At 36.1% G+C, this 25,183-nt stretch overlaps 1 protein-coding gene across 1 annotated transcript; it reads right to left on the bottom strand.

The window, feature by feature from the left end:
- Positions 1 to 494: 494 nt before the first annotated feature.
- LOC125646953 (uncharacterized) lies at positions 495 to 25,077 on the bottom strand. The gene is made up of 8 exons (XM_048873618.2): positions 20,773 to 25,077; positions 20,569 to 20,665; positions 10,028 to 10,834; positions 6,423 to 6,760; positions 4,196 to 4,355; positions 3,990 to 4,067; positions 1,961 to 2,807; positions 495 to 1,823 (listed from the first exon to the last, which is right to left on the bottom strand). The coding sequence occupies exons 1-8, from the start codon at positions 20,845 to 20,847 to the stop codon at positions 629 to 631; spliced, it is 3,597 nt and encodes a 1,198-aa protein (XP_048729575.2). The 5' UTR covers positions 20,848 to 25,077; the 3' UTR covers positions 495 to 628.
- Between the last annotated feature and the right edge of the window lie 106 nt (positions 25,078 to 25,183).

Here is a 25,183-nt window from a genome sequence, read left to right on the forward strand (position 1 = left end):
TCAGGTTTTAGGAGCATTCCTCTCCCCCCACAATCATTACTCCGTGAATCCAGTAAGTGCTGATTAAGTGTGGTTGTGTCGAATAATATATGGTTTTATTTTTCCAACTTCTTTGTCATAAAAATTATAGCTGTAGACCTGTAGTTCTCCGGAATAAAATTAGGATATTTCTGGTATATCCAAATTTCCCCCAGACACCTTCGGTTCTCCAGCTAAAATTTTGTGAGGCAGCCCAAACAAGAACTTGACCTTTGATCAGTCTCAGTTGGATATCTAGGTATACGTAACTTGTGTAAATCCTGGTCTTAAATTTATCCATTACAAAGTTTGACGTGAGTACAAACAGAAAAGTTTCGTTATTTCTATTTCCAACTTAAAATTCAGTTGCACCTCACGATTTATATTTAAAGTACACAGCGGATGTAACAGCGTACATAAGCGACTCAAAATCATCAGATTTTGGATTTTAAGGATCTTCAAGATTGACAAACTCGTTGATTGAATTACTCTTTAATTTCTTTCTTGACCTGAACCAGTTCTTTTTACAATTCACAAAACAGTATTGCAGCTACCCATCTACATGTATGTTCTGAGACTCTTTGGTAACATTTCTATTATTGATCATAGGTTAAAGATCTGGGAATTGAATCGTATCCAAGAAGAGATCTTTGTTTATGCTTGGGTCGGAGTTTTTACAGCTGCGGTACATCCCATCCCAGTATTTTGCCCAGTTCGCATCCATAAAGGTTGCCAGACTGTAAGCTTGGTAATAAGCCTCACGGATGTTTAACTTTTCGCAAACTATGCGCACAATTTCAAAGTAGTGTGTAAAACTGTCCTCTTGCTTCTGTCTATAAAGAGCAGAGTAAAGGTAAACCAACACCTTATACAGGGTTCTCTCGTTGAAGTCCTGATATTTTTCGATGGTTTCTGGTGGGCATTCAGGATTTTCTTCATAGTGTAATCTCTCCCTATAGGCCGTGATACATAAAACTAGATATTCAATCGCTTGTTGGGTCCTGTATTTAGAAAGCAAAAACCATGCAAAATTCGTCAAAAGCTGACATCTATTGTAAGCCATGGCTTGCGGTATGAGGTGACATGCGTAATCTTTAGCAATAGCAGGATCCACTATTTCTCCAAGTGTGACTGGTTGTAGATTTAAACTCATGTCCGATGACATGGTCATCCCTAGTTTTTCGTCTGAATACAGAAAAAACCACCATTGGCTATCGAGGGGAATTCCTTGGACAGCTTCATTAAAGAACGACTGGAATGGTACCTGATCGTCACACGTGGCTACAGTCAGTCTATCCTCATACGCAGTCTGTAACGTGTCCATGGCAGTCTTGAAATGTCTTCGTAGTATATTATCTCGTGCTAATTTAATGGCATGCGGAACGAAACAGTTCAAAACACTTTCCCGAACACTGTGTATTACTTTGAATTGCTCTATGTCTTGAACTATAACTTGCAAAATTTCAAGTCCCAATTGATGGTCTTTGGTTAGACTTACTACATACTGAAGTGGATTCACACGCAATATGTTAAGTTTCTCCACAACTTCTTTGATCTGAATTTCTGAGAAGTGATCAATTGTGTTGTTCTGAGAAATAAAGTAACAAGGGATATTTTTCCTCTCGACGTGAGCAATAAGCGAATCTAGAAGATAGAATATGCACGAGCCTAAGTTGGACGTCCAACATTCGTCTGGAAGCTCTTCACATGCATAGAAGAACACCCTCTTTAAGTGTTCTCTGGTAATCAAGGTACTTCCCTTTAGTTCCTGAGTACAAAGCGCCATGAACACCATAAGACAATATCTGAAATAAAGAGACAATTTTTACCTTTCTTTACATTCTTTGGTATGGAAAAAATGAAAACTTCTGTAGAATTTTGGAATTTTACATCCACACACTGAATAAAAAAAAACTGGAAAAATATTTGGATAAAATCTTACCGCTGGTCTCTGCTGAGAGCTTCATTGCACAATGTTCTCTCTGCCAAGCCAAAACAAAACTTAAATTCGTCGTCTGGATTGCAACTATTTGGATGTGCGCCACTGATTACGTGACATCCGTCTGCTTGAATTGAGCTAATGATCGGTGCCGGCGGCCATTTTGATGGGCGTGTCCTTGTGATCCACTCTAATGCTTCCTCTGGCCACTTACAGTGGAGTGCTGGGACGCATTTGTGGTAGAATATTGATTGATAAGGAAGTGATTTCATGTCTTTGGTTTCATTACGGTGTAACCTTTCCTGAGTCCGGAAGACTTCATGTTGATTAGTGATATATACTGGACCCGTCTGACAGTATTCTCCGCCCCATTGTGTTGGATAATAAGTCATCAAAGTGGCATATCCAGGATTAGTTTCATCTGTCTTTATCACTACAGGACATTTTCGTGGATGATGTGTCTTATTTCTATCAGTAGGTATATGGTTATAAATGTTTAATACTGGTACATCTTTCCAGTCACAGTTCGTTTCATCATTCTCGTTCCCGGTGGTTTCTCTCCAGTATATATTGCTCACATACAACCCATTTATTACATCTCCAATGGCTTTATATGTTGGTAATCTATCATCTCGTTCATTATATTGACCAGTTCCTTTAGGGTCGTCATCCGCCACGTTGTCTTCCTGATATTCCAATGAAAAGACTGTATGCATGGATCTATCAGCCTCGTTTAGAGCTACATTTACAGGCAGCAGTTTTTTCAGCAGAAAAGAAAGATGGAGAGATGGTATGTCACTAAATGGATCGATGTAATCTTCAAAGAAAAACATCTCCTTTTTTCTTTCTTCTGAAACATTTAGAGAATTGATAATAATAAAAAGAAAATACATGTAAATAGCATACGTGAAGTCTAACCTCAAAACATTCTAGTATTATAATAAAATATCAAGACTATTGAAAAAAAAAATCGTCATCATAATAGAACTCATTCCTCTATTACAGGTGCGTGGAATGTTACCTGAAAATATGCAATACTGTGGAATCATTATTGTTCGTAGGGGATTAATGTTCGTGGATTTCATGGGTCACTCTTACCCGCGAATTAAATTCGCGGGTAAGAGTGACCCACGATGTTCAAGGACACGTAAATTCAATTTACGTCTCTTTGGACATTTTTTAACCAAGTAGAGTTATCTCTCTTAGTGACATCGTATCGCTTACCCACGAAATGACGTCCCCACGAACCAGCAAAATTTTGCTTACCCACGAATTAAAATGATTCCACAGTATACATATATCATGACATGAAATTTGTCCATGCTAAGAAAAGGAATGCTGAAGAAGATGGGTGAACAAGGCGAGAAAATAACCTGTGAGTAAATGAATAGGAAAAGACAAACATAAGACCAATCTCAAAAGGCGTTAGAATTTGTCATTTAGTTTAAAAGTATGCATACTTATAGATTGTAAAAGAACCACACGAACAAGTATTGGAATGTGAAAATGAGAAGACAGTCAGAGTTTATAGTAGAGTATGGTTAAATTTCAATGTGTGTGGTTCGATTTTCCATATTTTGTAATCAAATACTTAAAGAAAAACTAAAAACGTACATTTTTCAGTGTTAAATAAGATGGAACAATGACCCACTATAGATGAAAGATGTAAAATTTTAAAATAATAAGTCCCTTACATTGAAGACGGAATATCATACATAATTTAAATCCCCATGAATATTGTTAGCAAGTCGAGTGGTCTAAACCGCTAGACGCAAAGGCGATTTATAAGTACATGTAGATCGTTTTGAGTAATGGGTTCAACACCTCTAGCATCTCTTCGATCTCAGAAGGGTTTTAGTGGCTAATATATTCTATTCTATCATCAATTTTCATCACTTATCACAAGAGAAAAATATATGAAAGAAAATATGTTTATGGTATGTATTTCGATGAATAGGCATTTTCTTTACCTTGTTCACCCGTCCTCTTTAATGAAAATTTCTCCTATGAAAGATTAACATTCAAATCTAACCTTGAAAGGCTGCTGGGTAATTTAGAGCCAAGCTATTGAGACTATTAAGCATATCCTCATCGTCACTGGAAAATTGATCTACAACAGCGAAATAAATCTATACGTTTGTACTTGAGTATATTTTACCGAGATGACTTATCAGATTGGTACCAAAAATATGATGGACATTTTTCTCTCCTTGGGTTAAAATGTAGAATGAAACCCACCGTGATCTCCCATTGACGACTCCCACAGACTAACGTAGTGAAACTCTCCAACATGTCCCAGGTGCAGAGCCTGCTGGTTGTCCTTTGCTGATGTCGTGGTGATTCTGGTAATCTCCTGTTTCCCCCCTCCTTGTAGAACTTCTATGCTTCTTCTAGTCACCTTATATCAAAGATAAAAGAAAGTAAATCAGACTCAAATGGTACTAAATGATACTCCAATAAATCATATTCGTTGATTTTCGATACAATACGTTGGTATAAGTGATCCAATAAAATAAAATACACGCAGTGTTTTGTCAAATATTAGAAAAGAGTACCTACACAGTAGGTACTAAAAAAGACCTAATGTTATTAAATTTCATGAAACTATGTCAACCTTATAAAAAACTCTGTATGTTTATCTAAAAATCTACGAGTTAGTCTGTCCTCCTAAACATAACTTGTAAATTTCACTGCATGTATATTATATTTGTACATGTATATACTTTGACCTTATTCGTACTCAAATGTATATTTATCTAATGTACCTCATGTACCATATGAAAGGTGAAGATAACGAACAGTGATTAATCTCATAACTCCTACAAGCAATACAAAATAGATAGTTGGGCAAACACGGACCCCTGGACACACCAGAGGTGGGATCGGGTGCCTAGGAGGAGTAAGCATCCCCTGTCGACCGATCAAACCCGCCGTGAGCCCTATATCCTGATCAGGTAAACGGAGTTATCCGCAGTCAAAATCAGTGTGCCAAGAACGGTTTAACAATCGGTATGAAACACGTCAGACAGCATTTAACCCAATGATAGGTTGTATTGACGAACTAGATCGTTATAACGACCATAGAATTTGCGAAATGCTGACTTCAATCGAGACTGTTGAAACCCCTGTACCATCAACTTGTTTGTCAGTAGCTTACCTCGATTTAAAAACTGACTATACGCAGAACAAGCTCTTGCATATCGAATTAGTTGAGATATATAAACACCATATGCAGGTGATAATGGAATATTGCTACATAAATATGGGAAGTTGACGATGGAGAAACTGAAATCATCCCGTTTGTCATACATATATATGATGTGGTTTGAGTGAATTGAAAGTAATGGTGCTACAATAGCATGATGCACGTCTCCTTAAGAAAACAACTTCTTACAATCATTCAAGGACATGGGGTACTCAAAAAGAAAAAAATCAGTAAATTAAAAAATTCTATACAGGCTTTACATGTACCATCACTAAAACACATATTCATTATGACGAAATGTTCCTATATTTGCATTTCACCCTTTATATACTTATCTCCATATTCAAATTCAATTAAATCATGAAAATATTGAAATCCATCCAAAATATCCGTAAAGTCTTTTGCATGTATTTACGGTTAATTCACATCGTTGTGTGATCAAATTATGGGGATCAAGTGTGAACTACTAGTAAGAGAAAAATTCTTAATTCATCTTATTTGGGTTATCCAAAATCTTTCAGATAATAGAGAATCTAAGAAAATTATCAATTAGCTTCAAAACGAGGATGGGAAGGGGAGACCTAAAGCAAGTTGTTTGTACTGCCAAAACTTTGTGCATATAATGTTATTTAAACAAATAAAACGATGAAACAAATTAAACTTGTATGAAATATAAATAATAATGTGCTTTAAAAAATCTTTTTGTTAGTATAAGAAAATAAATGTGCTTTTAAATGATAGATATAATGCAGCACGTCTAATCTGTTTAGACATGGAAAAATATTCGAAACACCTGAAAATGTCAAAATATTTTTTGTACAAGTTGGAGTTTTGGAGTATCCACGTTGCACCAACTCACTTTTAATTTGGTTAATAATATATAACAATTATATGAAATATATTTGTAACAATTGGACGTGAAATATAATGTGGAAACGTTATCAGATCCAAATCTTTCAAAAATAAAATAGATATACTGTACTGTACATGAATGTTTCTACATGTAGAAGTACCTATAGGCTATACTTTATTCATTTATGCATTTGTCAAGCAAATTAACCATTGATCAAAAAGATGGGTCCGGATTAATTCTTCCAAGGGGAAAATTCTATACTGGGTCCGTTTTTCTCGATGAGAAAGTTTACCCAGGCCCATTTTTCCGTGGTGGATTATATACCACAATACAAGGATCCCCCTTCCATTGACACCCCTACATACTACGAATGGAAGATAGACGATGGATCACGATTCATTTCCTACCTGTGAAATCGCCTGTAACATGAGATGATCTCCCCACTGTCCTTCCTGCGTCATACGATTCAGATAATCAGTCCAGGACTCCCCATCCATGAACATCTCGTAGTGAGTCCCATCGTCCGATTCAGGGTTTTTCTTTAAGTGCTCAACACAGGCGAGACGGAGTGACTTTGAACTATAAGAATAGTCGCCATTGATTTCTAGTTGGTCCACAATGGCGGCAAACATGCAGTTTCCGTCTGGTACTACATTGTGAATGGAATAGTTTTTATTTTTCGCTGCAAGTGTCATTGCTTTCATCATCTTCATGAACTGACCCTCACAATCTCTTCTGCCACATCCTACAAAATTTCAGTTTCAATAACCACAACAATCACTCAAATAACCCATCAAATACGTTACTTCAACAATCACTGAAATAACCCATCAAATACGTTACCACAACAATCACTGAAATATCCCATCAAATACGTTACTTCAACAATCACTGAAATAACCCATCAAATACGTTACTTCAACAATCACTCAAATAACCCATCAAATACGTTACCACAGCAACTACTGAAATAACCCATCAAATACGCTACTTCAACAATCACTCAAATATCCCATCAAATACGTTACTTCAACAATCACTGAAATAACCCATCAAATACGTTACTTCAACAATCACTGAAATAACCCATCAAATACGTTACTTCAACAATCACTGAAATAACCCATCAAATACGTTACTTCAACAATCACTCAAATAACCCATCAAATACGTTACTTCAACAATCACTGAAATGTCCCATCAAATACGTTACCACAACAATCACTCAAATAACCATCAAATACGTTACTACAACAATCACTGAAATATTCCACCAAATACGTTACTTCAACAATCACTGAGATAACCCATCAAATACGTTACTACAACAATCACTGAAATATTCCACCAAATACGTTACTTCAACAATCACTGAAATGTCCCATCAAATACGTTACTATAACAACCATTGAAATAACCCATCAAATACGTTACTTCAACAACCATTGAAATAACCCATCAAATACGTTACCACAACTATCACTGAAATAACCCATCAAATACGTTACTTCAACAATCACTGAAATAACCCATCAAATACGTTACTATAACAACCACTGAAATAACCCATCAAATACGTTTCTGTTAAGCTCACGTGAGCTGAAAGTTGAACTACTGCCACTTTGAGAAAAAAGGAATGAAGTCTTTAAAATTAAAGGATTTATAAGATTTTCATCTCAAGAACAAGTTTGTTCAAATCATAACCGATTTTAACGCCTTCATAAAATGAAATAAGAAAATTCTTCAAAAATATATAGATTCTTGAGAACCAGAGGAGTAAAATTTATGATAGTGATATGCAAGCATCCTCAAGTAATCTAAATTCAGAATTCTCCATACCATGTCCCTGGGTGTAAGGACGGGGCCAAAGAAGGGGTTTAAAATCTACTAAGGAACATTAAGGAAAATTCTTTACTAATTTTCTCAAGGACTCCATGGTCTTGGCAGCTGCGAGGCCACAGGGGTTTGAAGTTTAACATAGGAAAATACTGGAAAATCTTTAAAATATCACGAACCGCTAGAGTGAAATATATCAAATTGATACACACCCATATTCATATAGCGTACATTTGAGTCTTCTCATACGATGAGCCCTAGGGACTTGGTAAGGTCACAAGAGAGTGTCGAAGCTTTACATAGGGATGTGTAGTATTTGTTTCCTTTTAAAACATTATCTTCACAAGGGTAAGATACGTGAAATCAATATGATTGATTGATTGATTTGTTGTTTTCCGCCACACTCAACAATTTTTCAGTTATCTGGTGGCACCCAGTTTTTATTGGTGGAAGAGAGAGTCCAGATACAATGTACCTGGGAAGAGACCACTGACGTTTCCGAAAGTAAACTGGGAAACTTTCTCACTTACCGGCGCGAGCGGGATTCGAAACCGCGCCGACAAGAGGTGAGAGGCCGTGTGATTTTGAGCGCGATGCTCTAACCACTCAGTCACGGAGGCCCCCTCCTCATTTGATTTAGATTCCATAGTCAAGGAATGACTAAAGGGTTTTGAAAGTACCACATAAGAATGTGTAGAATGTTTGTTTTCTAAATCTTCTCAAGAACCACACGTGTTAAACATATTGATAAACCTCCATATGTAATTTACACGTAGATTCAAATTTGCCCATACCATAACTCTCTGGGCTAAGGTGGGGCAATAAGAAGGATCCCAAGCTTCAGGTGAGAATATAAGATATTTTTCCTTTTAAAATAGTCTTAAGAACCTCAAGGGTACAATATATATCATGTAAAACTGATACGGTACCAATTTGGATGCACCAAATGCGTATTTCGACAAATAATGTCTCTTCAGTGATAATCAAGCTGAGATTTTGGAAGTTCGAAATAAAAATAAACTTGTAATAGCTAAAAGGAAAACTAGAGTGCCAAATACTGGATCCAAATTCGTCCAAGGATTAGAGCTATACATGAGGGAGATATAATCCTTAATTTTGAAATGGATGTCTAAATTTTATCCCAGCAATTAAATATACATCCGTATTTTCAAGCTGGTAACGAAGTACTCAGCTACTGGGCTGTAGAGACCCTCGGGGAATAACAGTCCACCAGCAGAGGCCTCGACCAAGGGGTCATAGTGTAAAACTTATACGGTACCAATTTGGATGCTCCAGATGCGCATTTCGACAAATAATGTCTCTTTAGTGATGCTCAAGCCGAAATTTTGGAAATTCGAAATAAAAATAAGCTTGTAAGAGCTAAAAGAAAAACTAGAGTGCCAAAAACTGTAGTCAAATCCGTCCAAGGATCAGAGCTATACATGAGGGAGATATAATCCTTAATTTTGAAATGAATTTCTAAATTTTATCCCAGCATATTAGATTAATCCGCAAACAGCCTCATTTAACGTACATGACATTTATCATTACAATGGTCCCCGGGATCAGCGAGGGGTCACATGAGAGTTTAAAAAGTTTTAAGAATTAATAGGAAATTTATTTTCTTACAAATCTTCTAAAAACCACGAGGGTGCAGTTTTTCAAATTGATATGCAAGCATGTTTTTAAAAAATAACATATAGAAAACATAATTTTTTGACACTAGTATAATGAATATTTAATATTTGTTTAAACCAGAAGTCCCTACATCAGACTGGGAACACGAGGATAACCTACGTTGTACAGTGGGGAAACCTCCTGGAAGATTTTCTCAAGAACTGCAAGGGTTCAATGTTGTATATTAATATTAAAGCATCCTCATTACGTATATGTAAAGTTTGTTAACAATAAGACAATTGGGCTGCAGATGGGACCTCGAATGAAGTCATAGGAATATATAAGAAAATTATTTTGAAAATCTTCCCAAGAACCACAATAGTGCAATTTTCAAAATCAATAATGCAAGTGCAATGTTTCTATTTGTAGGATAGATAAGTTTTGTTCACACTGTGACCCTAGATTCAAGGTGAGATAACAAGAAAGGGACATATTAATTTTTTTTTTACAATAGCTTTGGTGAGCGACGTGGCCTATGGGCCTCTTCCTCCTTACTTACCTGCACAAGTATGCTTTGATAATTTCCTTTTAGATTTCGTAGATGGGGATGATGGTTTATCTTTCTTTACTTGGGCAACAACCGTCATTTGCAAAAGCCCTAGGTCGTCTGGTGACTGCGATGCACTGTGCTTCAGAGAGTCAATAGGAACCTCTTTTAGAGCGTCTGTAGGAACCCCTTTTAGAGCGTCTGTAGGAACCTCTTTTAAAGCGTCTGTAGGAACCTCTTTTAGAGCGTCTGTAGGAACCTCTTTTAGAGCGTCTGTAGGAACCTCTTTTAGAGCGTCTGTAGGAACCTCTTTTAGAGCGTCTGTAGGAACCTCTTTTAGAGCGTCTGTAGGAACCTCTTTTAAAGATTTATCTGATTTTGAAATTTTCTGAGAACGAAGTCCACTTTCAGAAACCTCTCCAATCGACTGCACATAGTCTCCTTTTTGTATACCGATGGGTGGCAACGCTTCATATTGTAACCGATTTTTGAAAGAGTCCTCTCCTTCTTGTGCGTCAATGTCTACGTCTACTTTCTTGCTTGCGGTGTTACCATTTGGTCTGCTTTCAATATGCTTGGAAACATTCGTTGTCTTTTCTTTTTCTTTGTGTTCATTGGGCTCACAGTTGATATTCGCAAATTTTGTTTGATCAGTTTTAACAATATTCGGTGTACTTCGTTTTGAGACGATGTCAAAATGACCGCCATTTTCGTGAGAGAACATGCTTTCTGGTGGTGTTTCCTTTTCATGGCTTACTGAAGAGGTTTGCTTTTCGGGATTCTGTCTTTTATCTTCAATGTCTTTCACCTCAGGTGCCACTACATAATCAAGATGTTCTTTAATTTGGTATGAGTTAAAGAATCATTACATGCATTAAAATAACTTATGTGTGGTATTCTTTGTAATTTGCATAACAATACCTATTTCCAGACCGGTCGTGGTAGCTCAATGGTAAATCATTGGCTTCGTAACCACAGGCCTGTGGGTTGTAAAACTTTTTGAGCACGTTTTCATTCTCAAACTCCGTGCTCTAAATCTTACTCATACTCAAAAGTGAAGGTTGTAAAACTTTTATAAAATTATTCTTATATTTAAATGGAGAACATGCTCAAGATTTTTCGAATTTGCTTGGAGCTTGCTCAGATTTATACTCAAAACAAACATGTCAAGTTTGAGTATGAGTATGGTAAATGTTTTATAACCTCCAGACAGGTTGTGAGTTTGAGCCCCCCTTTTTATGATTTTGATATTTACCGTGCCAGGAAAACGTCAGAACCGGCGCCATTACGTAAACTGGAAATTCGCCACCTACAGCTGAAGGCGGCATTCTCGGGCCGATTTTAAATACTTGCCAGCCGAATTTAATGTTAAACTTATAATTAATCAATAAAACGATGCTTCTTATACTTACTAATATCGATTTTATGTGTTCTTTAATCACATAAACAGCCTCATCAAAAGATTTTAACAAACAGTCGAACTGTTTTGAGTCACGCGACTCGTTCGCTCAAATGACAGCGAAAATTCGGTTGACTACAATTATGTGCTTATGTTATCGAAAAAGTGGAGGCGGCGAATTTCCAGTTTACGCAATGGCGCCGGTTCTGACGTTTTCCTGGCACGGTAAATATCAAAATAATAAAAAGCCAGGAAAACGTCAGATATTTCGGACTAAGGCAGATATTGCGCTCGACATTCACTGGTATTTCAGATATGACCTTAAAAAATGGAGGCGTGTCGAGGCAGGTGCACGTGAAACCACCTTCACTGCTGCGGCCGTAAGCATTAGCATACGTCTTTTTCACTCACATTGAGACGTCACCATTGTACATAATAGTCTAGTCAATCTAGCAAATCACCTCAAAGTAATTACAACAGAAACAAACTCGACGGAATTTAATAAACAAAAGCGTGATTAACAACATACAGAAAATCGGACAAAATCGGACAATGGGAAATATTTAAAATTTAGACTTAAATGTTTCAGTAAACCATCGATATTTTGTGGTGTTTACGGCACGCCGTACACGTTGTCGTGTTCGTCAAGCAGACGCCATAATAACCGGAACTCAAAACTGCTTTATTCTACTTTTAGAACCAACAACATAAACAATATAAATCCGGATAACAGTCGACTGACTGTCGAATACACAATACATGACATCCTCTCTTTTCAAATTCAAAGAAATCAAGTAAACTCAATACAAGTAATGAAAAAGTTCTGAATCAATAAGTCACTTAACACATACAAGAAAGCTGCAAATGAACTACATGACATTTAAGAATGTCCATGACAATTATGCCCGTTTCACAAGAAATGATAATTCACATTAAACTGTCTGCATAACATAGTCTGCGTATTTGCCAGGAGCTTTGATAGTACGTCCCGATCGCGTTTTGTTCAGTTCTTGCGGTGGAGTTGGAAACGATAGAGTTTGTTTTGGACGGGTACATCGAGCTTGTTCGGTTTCGCGGTCACAGTTCGGATGTTCACTAGCATTGTCGCTGTTCGGACGAGTAGTTCCTGGAATCTGTTGAGAAACACTGTCGGGAAGCTGAAAGTCAAATCCTTCGACTTCGGATGTTTCTTTAATCGATTTTGTTTGTTTCATACTGCTTCGGTTGCGACGGTATTGCTTTCCTTCACATGACACGATAAACGATTTCGGTTGGTGATGTTTTGACTCGATGTTGGCATGTTTCCACGAATTTTGTACTTTCAACATTACACGGTCTCCTGCTTGCAGATCTGGTAGGTTCTTGGTTGCATTCCTGTCGTGAAATCTTTTAAAGTTTAGCTGTCTAGATTTCAATTTCTCATGAGTGTCATTGTTCATGGAACGCAAAAGTTTTGCCGTTGTCGGTAATTTTGTTTTCAGACGACGTCCTAGAAACATCTGTGCTGGTGATTTTCCTAGTCCTTGAATTTCCGTGTTACGGTAATCCATTAGTGCTATGTACGGATCTTTGTTTTTCTTGAGAATCCGTTTGACGGTTTGTACCATCCTCTCCGCTTGTCCATTTGATTTTGGATACAACGGACTTGATGTGGTGTGGGTGAATCCATATTCCTTTGTGAAATCCTTGAACTCCTTGCTTGTATACTGCGGACCATTGTCGGATACTAGTTCATCCGGGATTCCATATTTTGAATACATGCTTTTGAGCGAGTTCACAACTTGACATGATGACAAGTCCTTTAGAATCTTGATCTCCGGCCACTTAGAGTAGTAATCGACCGCAATTATGTAATGATTTTGCTGGTATGCAAATATGTCGGACGCGATCTTGGACCATGGACGGTCCGGCAACTCTGTACATATCATTGGTTCCTTAGGATTTGAATTCTGTACTTCTGCACAAATATGACACTTTGAAACTTTGTCCTCAATCTGTGCTGCCATACCTGGCCAGTACATACACTCTCGCGCTCGGCTCTTGCATTTCACTATTCCGAGATGTGATTCATGCACTAAGTCCAACATTTTCTGTTGCATCGACTTCGGAATCAAGAGTTTACTGCCTTTGAACAGTAGTCCATCCACATGTGATATCTCATCACGAAATGACCAATACGGAATAAGAGTCGATTGCAAGTTTTGCTTGGCTTCAGGCCAACCTGACAATACTGTGTGTAGAAGCTGTTGCAAAGTAGAATCACGTAGTGTTTCTTGTTGAAATTCGGTATAGCGGTCTTTCGACATTGGTAGATGTTGGTTAAGCGTGATGCTATTGACATCAACTTCGGGTACCAGTTCTTCTGTAGTTTCATCTAGGTAGTGGCGACTCAAAGCATCAGCGATAAACATGAGTTTCCCAGGTTTGTATTCTATCTTTAAGTCATATTTCTGGACTGCAAGAAGTAGTCTTTGTAAACGCATAGGAGCTGCTAAGAGCGGTTTACGAAATATTGACTCCAATGGTTTATGATCTGATTCCACAGTTATCTGTCTTCCATAGATGTAATGGTGAAACTTATGACATCCAAATACCACTGCTAAGGCTTCCTTCTCTATTTGTGCGTAGTTCCTTTGGGCCGCTGTGAGTGCTCTTGAGGCGTACGCGATGGGTCTACCCTGCTGTAAGATAGTAGCACCAAGTCCTTTAGAACTAGCGTCCACAGAGAGCGTCAATGGTTGTTTTGGGTCATAGTATGCCAAAACTGGAGCTTCTATAATCATTGCCTTAATGGTTTTGAAACTGACTTCCTGTTCCTTGTTCCAGTTCCATTCAGATCCTGCTGCTGTTTCAGTCAACTTCCGTAGTGGAGCACTGACATCTGATAGTCTCGGAAGAAATTTTCCAAGGTACTGAACAAGTCCTAAGAATGTTAATAGTTCCTGTCGATTTTCTGGTTTCTGCATCATGGAGATGGCACGGACTTTTTCTGGATCCGGTTTTACTCCTTTCTGGGTGAGTACTTGTCCTACATACTTCACTTCAGTTTTTCGTACCTCACACTTTTGTTTGCTGAGTTTCAGGTTGTACTCTTTAGCGCGTTGCAACACTCTGCGTAAACGCTGATCGTGCTCTTCAATCGAAGATCCCCATACTAAAATATCATCAATGATGACTTCCGCACCGGAAATATCTTCCAGCATTTGTGACATGATTTTCTGGAATACCTCGGACGCTGACTTAATACCAAAGGGCATCCGCTTAAATCGGAAACGTCCAAATGGTGAGTTGAATGTACAAAGTCTGGAACTTTGCTCATCTAGTTGGATTTGCCAAAAACCACTTACGGCATCCAGCTTTGTGAAGTACTTTGCTTGAGACATGTTCTCGATCACATCCTCAACGGTTTTCAACGGGAAGTGTTCACGCTGTATGGCATTGTTTAGATCTCGAGGGTCAATACAGATTCGAATTTTGGATCCTTTGTTCACAACTATCATGCTGTTTACCCATGGTGTAGGTTCTGTTTGACGTTCGATAACTCCCAGTTCTTCCATTCTCTGGAGTTCTTCGTACACTTTGTCCTTCAGCGAAATCGGTACCTTGCGAGGTGGGTGTATAGTAGGCGTAACCGATGGATCTAACTTAATGGAATACTTCCCGGGTAGGCATCCCAATCCTTCAAATAGTTCTGCATATTGAGGTTCACTCAAAATGTCACTTCCTGTGGTCTGAAGGTTGTCCTTGACGATTTCAGTTTTCGACGAAATAGCGTTCATCGGTCTCACCAATTCCAGTTTGTGACAAGCATCTGCTCCCAAGATGTTTGGCGCATTTCTGTCGACTATGTAGAATTTCATAGAATGAGTTTGACCATTGCATTTCAGTGGAATGGTGAGCATACCATCAGCTGTGATTTTGTGTCCTGAATATGATTTCAGTAACGCCTCCGCTTTCTCCAGTGCTGTTGTGATTTTAAGCCTTCGATAAGTGTCTCTGGTAATCACGTTACACTTTGCACCTGTGTCCATGAGAAACTGTACATCTGTGTCTCCTACTCTCAATGACGTAGTCCAATTTTCTATCGTGTTGATATCAGCATCAATCATTCCCATGAAAAAATAATTTCCATCATCTAAGTCATTGTCATCAGAATCAGTTTCTTGAATCATATTCACTGGACGATTCTTTTGTCTCCTTGATTGCTTTCCATAATATTTCCCACGCGAATTTCCTCTGAAAGCACCTGGTTCACTTCGCTTTGTTTTCACACTAGATTCACATACTCGCGCAAAATGGTTTCTCTTACCACAACTAGAACATGTTTTCCCAATTGCGACACACCTTTCTCCGGCTTCGTGTTTCCTATTTCCACACTGTCTGCATTTCGGAAAATCTGACTGCTTTCCTTTGTAGTTTGTTGTGATACGGTTCACTTCGTTTCCTACGAGGTCGCCTTTACTGTCCTCACTCATAGTTTTCAGTTGAGCTCTAGAGAGTTCATATAAATTCGCTATGTCTATTGCTTGATTTAATGACAAATCACTTCCGGTAGTAATCAGTTTTTCTCTAATTTTCGCTGAACGCACTCCGAACACTATCCTATCTCTCAGCATTTCTTCTGAATTAGCGTAACCACAGTCCTTAACTAGAACTTTCAATGCTGTTAAGAATTCCTCACATGTTTCATTTTCTTGCTGTGTCCTACAGTTGAATTTGTAGCGTGAGAATATTTTGTTACTTTTCGGTTGAAAGTAGGCCTGGAATTTTGTGTAGTACGTTTCTAATTTCTTTCGTTCCTCATTAGTAATGTGCCAAGTGCTGTAGATATCCCTACCTTTTTCGCCAACCCAGATCATGAGGTAACTGCATTTTTCTTCCTCTGTTTTATCTTTCAGTGGTCCATTGAACATAAATTCCGTGTGTGCTTTGAATTTTTTCCATGTTCCCGGCAGGTCACCACTTTCCCAGTCCACCTTTGGCGTAGCACCAGTAAGAGACTCCATCTGTTTTCTTTGAGTGTTTATGTCAAAGAATATTCACGAAATAACTTTCGATGGCTTATCGTAGACGTGATTTTTTTTCACATTCTGACACCATGTCGTGTTCGTCAAGCAGACGCCATAATAACCGGAACTCAAAACTGCTTTATTCTACTTTTAGAACCAACAACATAAACAATATAAATCCGGATAACAGTCGACTGACTGTCGAATACACAATACATGACACACGTAAAGGGGAGTAATTTAACTGTGACAGTCATCAGAATAAAGTTATACACGACGATCTAAAGTGCATGTAATAAAAAACGCGATTAAACAGATTAACAGTTGTATTAAAAAGGTGATTTTAAGACCTTCTATATACATACAATATTGCTCAGCATCTCATATTCTTTGCCGACTTCCATTCCCGGGGAACTTTCGCGAATAAAGCTTCAAAATATTTTGTTTGACCCTCTACTGAATTAATTTTAATTATAAAACACAATATTTACTTTAAAAGTTATGAATAATCAATTATAAATGAAATCTTACAGAATTAGTGTCAATTTACAAGGGGGAATTACGGTTGTTAAAAAAAGAAAGTATGGAAAGCCATTCGGGTTAAAAGTTTCAGTTATTTTGTATCTTCATCATTTGAGCAAGCGTTTTGTATTAAAAACTTTTATAAAACTAAGTAAGTAAAGTATTTTTGCTTTTCTTTTTCAAATTCAGGTTTGGGGAGTCATTCATGGGTAATAATAATGATAATAAAACATTGATAATATAAATAATAAAAATCAATGTAAGTAAACACTTGCGCATAGTATCATGATTTGATGTAAAATCGAGTAGTTACTCTTTCTAATTAGTCTTGGGCTCACGACCTGCGGAACCATATCTCCTAGCAGCATGCGAACAGCGCGCTAGACCCCCCGGCCATCTATTCAAGACAAAACTTGTTTTCGATGACGATGAAATTCTCGCCACGCTGGCACACGATCATTGAGAATGGAAATGGGATACAGTTATTTATCGTAAATTTTAGAGGATCATACAAAATGCACATTGTGTTTGAAATGTCTATATATAAAGCACAGAAATAGCAACGAACTCTGAAATAAACATAACTGCCCTAAGGGACGAAATCAATGTCGGATGAAAATTTAAATTCAATTAGTTAGGGGGAGGGGAATAAAAACTCCCGCAAGTTTCTGTCATCCGACATCGATTACACTTTAGTGGAAAAAGGAAAAAGACAAGCGACTGTTGAATACCACATAATATTTAAAACATATTAATGAACATTTAATAGATTTAATGTACACTTTCATTTGTGAATAAACAGTAGAAAAGGTATACAGAGGTATACAGAGTGTTATTTATAATCGTACGTTTCTTTTCTTGTTATTCGATTAGTTTCAGCATTTGTCATATTAAGTTTTAAAAAGGGGGGGGGGTTCTTGGTGAAAACTATGTGAACTTAGTTTTTTGTGAGACATTGAATTTTTGATCTTGCCCCTAATTTAAGTGAAGAATATCGTTAAAACCAGACGTCTTTTTAGGAAACGAAGTTAGTCAATCCTTTCCCTTTCTACATGCAGTCACAGGATGCGACACAACGTCAAAAATGTTCGGCATCGGAACAGGTCCTGTATAGTCAAAATGTAGAGAAATCGCGAAAAAAATTCTGTATATGATTAGATTTTAAATGGAGGCAGGCTACTGACAAACAAGTTGATGGTGAAGGGGTTTCAACTGTTTCGTTTAAAGTCAGCATTTCGCGAATTATATGGTCGTTATAACAATCTACTTTGCCAATACAACCTATCATTGGGTCAAATCTGCCTGACTTGTTTCATATAGATTGTTAGGCCGTTTTTGGCACAATGATATTGAATAAGGGTAACTCCGTTTGCCTTATTAAGATATATAGAGCTCACAGCGGGTGTAACCGGTAAACAGGGGGTGCTTACTCCTTATAGCCCATAGGCATCTGATCCCACTTCTGATATATCCAGGGGTCCGTGTTTGCCCACCTCTCTATTTTGTATTGCTTATAGGAGTTACGAGATGGATCACTGTTCGTTATCTTCACCTTCCTATATGAGGATTTCATAGAGAAAAAGATATATTCTGGTGTCGATGTCATATCGACTTTGTACGATGGAATACCATTTAGACACTTATAGGAGATTTGCTATGTGAAGAATTGTCTAACACAATATCATTTTTATAAGTTCAGTCATTGCCACTAACTACTAACTACAGCTGCAGAAAAGGAGCACTGCAAGAATTTTTTAAGTCATAGAGTGGACTAAAGAAATGATTAATTTGGATCCTTCTAATTGTGGCTTATCACTGCTTTCAGCAATTCTTGTATCCGTTAAAACTAAATTACAAGTCGCGCCAGATAAACTTTTGAACGTTTTTCGCTGTAAATGTAAGGCAAATTGTGACACTAGCCGTTGTACTTGTAAAAACATGGACTGAACTGTACTGCAATTACTCAAATGATCACTTATATAATTATCAGGCACGTAGCAATAATGGCTCTACACCTTTTATCATTACATGCAAAGTTGATAAATTTTTACGTACAGAGGTCGATTTTTAGACAGATTGGTTGCTCTCCCTCCTCTTTTTTTTTTTTTTTTAAATAGCATTGTCGTGAACGGTACACAGTGGAAGTGTAAAATTGAACTGAGAGAACAACCTTAGACCCCCCCCCCCCACACCAACACCAACACCACACACACCATCAAGTATTTTTATAACTTTGGATTAAAATTTACTTGTAAATTTTCAGGTAATATTGTGAAATTATCTTCACACCCCCCCTTTTTTTTTTTTACGATGCTGCGTGCCTGATTCAATTTGCTTTTAATTCTATGTGTCCATTGTTTTTAAAACAGATTACTCCTGAAATTCTCGGTATTAATTGCACAATAATTTGGATAGAACTAAACATCAAATACGGCTATAACCCCCCCCCCCCTTTTCCCAAACTCTAGAACTTGACGAAGTGCACATATTAAAGATTTCTTTATAAAATCGAAGAAACTGAACCTTGTTTCGTCATAGATGTAGTACAAACTGTTAAAACTCAGCTTAATAAAGAATTTGGTAACGTAAGCTTTACTATACACTGTTTGTTTTAAAATACTACATGTATTTATGTGAAACATAGGACCGGAATGGTAAGCACGCCTCCAACTTCCGATGTAAGGGGGGTATCTGCAAAAATGTAGGTCATCTTTTACAGACCATTTTTGAAGGCACACTTGTTTTGTGTTAACAGTTTATTTTAATGTATAAATCTTCATGTGGTAACTCATATATGCCTAATGGACAGGAAAAAGTATTTTCTTCCAAAATCCAGTTTTTAACGATTTTTGTTGGAAAATGAAGATTTCAGCCCAAAATTCGGCAAGAGAAAATAAATTTTGGTGCAGAAAAGATAAGTTGTGCATTTGGACGTTTTATTCTTAAATTTATAAGATCAATGCCATCTCTTCTATAAAACAGTCATTTCCTATCATTTCCAGTTTTTCACTATTTTTGTTTTAGAAAAAGGTAGGTTTTCCTACCTAAAATGGTATTTTTCATATATATTGCCAATAATCTATATATCTTACTTGTTGAGCAATTTTTAAAATAAATCCTAACTTCATTTTTTTTATTGTTAGACTCAAATGTATGACAAAATGTGGGTTTTTTTCTTAAAATTTCAATCTTTAACAATTATATTCAAAAAAGCAAGATTTTACCCAAAAATTACAGTCAAGGAAAGAATATATTCTGCTGTAAAAAAAATTAATCGAACATTTCCAGGTTGAAATTTGAGATATGAAACTTATTTTCACTGTATGTTACATAAAATGGACATTTTCTTCAATTTCCAGTTTTTAGCGATTTTCATGAAAAAACACATCCTTTTACCCCAAAATTCCAATTTTCCCATGGAAATACAAAAACCGATTTTTAATATGTTGGTTGCATGTGTTTTCTTGCATGAATAATCAAAATTTCATTTCTGTTGCAATTACTTTGAGGTTTTGCTCATTTTTGAGCTAGATTGACTAGACTATAAGCACTTCACCTGCATCTGGTAACGTCTCAATATGAGTGAACAATTCTCGACGTGGCGTAAACAACAAACAACGTACCTATTTCCTGCAGAAGAATACAGCCACAGGAATCGCTGTATCTAGTTGTCATCAAAAGTAGTTTCGTTTGGAGTTCAGCGCAGCTGTCACACAGAAACTTTAGGAAAATGAAAGTGAATAAAACCAATTCCAAAACAATATATGATTATATAAACAGATCTGAAATAGAAAATGATGTTGAAAAATGCAATAAACATTAATCACCCTTTTACAGGCTGGACATTGCATCCGTCTTCCATTAGAATTCAAAACTGATCGACACAATTCGCAAATTTCCATTGCACTTTGTGGTTTTGCTGTTGTTATCTGTGAAGTGGCCTTTCAGGCCTATGATTATTTACTTCTCAAGAAAACCATCCACATAATCACGGGTCTTTTGTCGATGCAAAGAAAGGTCACAAACGTTGAAAAGGATATTTAACATTATATCAACATTTATTTCCTGGTGGGAAACGCTTAAAATAGAATATTAAAACTCAGTAGAAATTTCCTAATACTAATGTTACTTTCGGTTTATCATATCAACATAAATATGTCTCTTGTTTAACTTTAGAATAGCGTCCCTAAAGTGGTTTTTATCATTTCACAATATTTAGATTTTCAAATAGTTATTTTAATGTTTTGTTCCCGTACATTTTAATTATTTTCGGTTTAAACGGCAACATGTAGTTGGGGGAAAATTATACCTATATTTAGAATAATCATAAAAAGGGAAATAATTCAGTAATTATCTGATACATGTATTTTTTAAGCATGGTAACAGCTGCAGGTACGGGTGACGAGAGGACTGGACTATCCCCTTAAGATTGGTAGCAGATATTTATATTTGTCCATTTCCAAGCAGTTCCAGTTGTAAAACACTAAGTGTTTGCTAGCAGTGGTGGATCCAAGATTTTAGAAAGGGTGCAAGGTGTCTTAAATTTCTGAACTGACAAAAATGATAATAATTTGAAAAATAAAAAAATAAAATAAAAACGTAAAAAACAAGAGATTTTAGAAGAACAGTTGGAATTTTCACAGGGGATTAGTGAATTCCCCACAAATCAAAGAATTTCACCTCCCTACCCCAGATCAGTCCGTCTATGGTTATATAGTTCCTATAGACTAGTGGTATACATTGGACACTTCCTTGAAAAAAATTAAATGGGATGGACCCCCTCCTCTCCTCAGAAACAATCTGGATCCGTGCATTTAAATAATATGTGAGGTTTAAGTTTCAAATTTTTTTTTTAGGTCCACATATATGTATATGTTTGATATATTTTCCCCCCTTAAAGGGACTGGTTCAAGATTTTTTATAAAAATATTTTTCATTTTTGATTTTAAACATTAAAAATATAACTCATTTAATGTTGACAGCCAATATTGTGACCTTCTGAATGTAAGAATAAAAGCAATATTTTAGCCCTAAATCTGTGTTATGTACACAAAGACTCGAGTCTTTTTATGTAAACAAACAAGTGAAATATTGATTTTGCAATATAATGCATCTTAATTTTGCATAGTCACAAATTTTAAATTTTAGCTGACACATTTTATCCCAAAAATGCTTGAAATGTGAAAAGTATGATAAACTTAGATCAATATCCATTTCTTTTGAAAATTTTGTAAACAATAGCATTCCGCAATCTTTGTTTACAAACCAAATAATAAATTCTCTAAAATGAGCTTCTGTGATAATATATAACCTTAATTTTCATGTGAAATATTTCAAACACAATAGACAGTAGATTTTTATCATTAAAAGTGAAAAACAAAATTTTGGGGGAAATCGTGAATCAGTCCCTTTAAAAGATTGAAGTAATGCAGTCAAATGTCCCATAGCCTATATATAATATACACTCGTGATGCGGGAAAATTTAAGATTGATCGATCCTCATGTGATGTCATAGGGTTTTGCGAAAATCTTAATAATTTAAACTTTGCGCATGATAGAAATATATCTTTCTTAGGAATATTATTCACTGGATATAATAAAAAATCTGGTAAACAATTAATACTGAAAAAGTTTATATTTTCCATAGATAATCAATTATTTATGATTAAATTTTTTTTGTCAAGGGCAATAACTCCTATGCTGGAATTTCCTCTACTGGATGTCTATTATACATTAGTTTCCCTAATATCCACAATTAATCTATACATATTTAGGAATTAGCAGTGTTTTAAAACGATTGATATTTAAAAATTTTGTCATTTCAACAAGTTCTTACATATAATGTATTTATTTTTATTATTCTGTTTAACGAAAATGTGTGATTTTCTGATGTTGATGTGTACTCCACTTTTAACCATTAATATATTGATAAGTCACATGAGGATGGAGCGACCTTAAGTCGATTTCTACTTGGAAATCATACCACAGACATATAATACAAAACCTTTTAATATATATATATATATATCACATGTATCGTTTAGATCCTAGGGGTAAATGTAAGGTTGGGTGTTATAATTGTTTGTTTGTGCTTTATATTAAATATTCTATACAATTGCATCGAGAGATCCACTCTCCTTATAAAATATCTTAAACACTGAATGACACAGCGACTGTGTGAGATTGCATCAATGTGTATAAGTAGCGCTTTAGGAGCATAACAAAACTTCCTTTTTTAGGGAAGTCGTTGTGGCCGAGTGGACTTACGCACTGGTTTGACAGTCTTGCTAGGCGGTGGGTGCCGCAGGTCGCTGGTTCGACCTCTGGCTGGGGCGAAAATTTTCAGTACCTAGTTGTGATAATTTAGGGCTTTATATTTTAATTAATTGATATCACATGTATCGTTTAGATCCTAGGGGTAAACGTAAGGTTGGGTGTTATAATTGTTTGTTTGTGCTTTATATATATATATGTATATATACATGTTACTAAATGTAAAGCTTCTGAATATTTGAAATGAAAGCGCTAAAGCTTTACTAAACGTCTTCGTGTTTCATTTTTATTTTTTACCTATACTTTTACCGATCATTGCGAAAGGTAACTATTATCTATCTATATATTAAATGTTAGGGTGTGAACTGTGATTAGTATGCCGACGTTTTTAGCGATGCAGTTCATACCCTCATGCATTTTCGAAATTGAAATTAATCTTTCGTATTGAATTTACATTCTACTTTCATTTCTGTCCGAAATCCCAGCCGTTCAAATAGACTACGATTACGCGCATTGTTTTCAACTGCAACGCATTCATGGAGAATTGGCTACCATTACAATTTGTTGTTGAAAATGTAAAAATTTCACTATATAGCTACCTGTATAATACGTGATATATTTACTTAATTCTGAGAGAGAAAAAATAATTCAAAGGTCACGAAAATATATATGCATTTATGATTTTAAAATATGAGACATTTACACACGAGGACATTTTATTCCTACTTTAATCTGGTTTTAGATCAAACCATCGTGTAGGAATTTTCATGATATTTATAACGTCAATAGATGAATCAGCTAAATAGTGAAAATTTTCAGACAACCTAAACTATAGAATGATCTCAATATTTAAACCATCGTTTACATGTAGGCTGTTTCTTTATCTTACGTTCCATCTATGATTTTTTCACTCATATTAACCTCATATCAATATTCACTCATGTTAATATTCACTCATGTTAATATTCACCACCTATGCTAAGCGTTTTTTGGTAGTCTTAATGGTATATTAGATTAAACCATCGTGTGGAAATTTTCATGGTATTATTGTGTAAATGGATGATATCACATCTACCACATTAACTTTTATGAAAATCATTCAAAACCAACTGTCATTTCAGTTTGTTGTTGAGAAAACTTTTAAGTCACCTTTATGTAGTGGGTATCATTAACGAGCTGAGCGTATGAAAAGTCCGGCCTTCTCGTGGAGTCACAGTCACGTGATACATTGCATCACTCCCTGTACGATAGGTACAGTTCTCACAAAATGTGCACTCCCCTCGGTCGAGCGACAGATATATTAGTTGACATTAATATAAATTGGATACATGATTTATTTCGGTTATATTTGGAAATTAAGAGTGCGAGTTGGACCCAGCCCTACTTGATCCATTTCCGATCCCAAACGATGCTCATTAGCTACTCTTAATATTGTCATTTCACGCACTGCACTAGGGTGTCGTCATAGGTTTTATTTTTCTGGGGGAAAATGTTTTCTTCAAGACTCATGACGGTGATTTGCGTAAAGAAATACTTTTTTTCTGGAAAATATTTTCAATAGATGTTTACACTTGTTACAAAAAACAATACTGAATTTTACATGGTCTTGCTAGCTAAGAATTTCATCTTATTCTTTGTAAGAAATATGTTAAGTAGATCTATCATTAATCTTATCCTCACTGTCACCATTTTCTACATTCCATTTAATCTAGTTTTCTGTGGTCTAATACAAGTAGAAAGGAATGAACGTGTTTGAGTATATGAAAACCGCGAGTTATCTGAGTTTCTAGATTTTCATACGACCGATTCCATACCCCAGGGATAAGTAAGATTGTCCGTAAGACCAAAAAAAAAAAAAAAAAAAAAAAAAATCTTCAAAATTGATACATTATCGTTCTTGAATTAATTCAACTTGGCAGAATTACAAAGATCAAATGAAGGAGAAGTCGGGTGTGAAGAAATGTC

The sequence above is a fragment of the Ostrea edulis genome, chromosome 6 (assembly GCF_947568905.1).
Source record: "Ostrea edulis chromosome 6, xbOstEdul1.1, whole genome shotgun sequence".
NCBI lineage: Eukaryota > Metazoa > Mollusca > Bivalvia > Ostreida > Ostreidae > Ostrea > Ostrea edulis.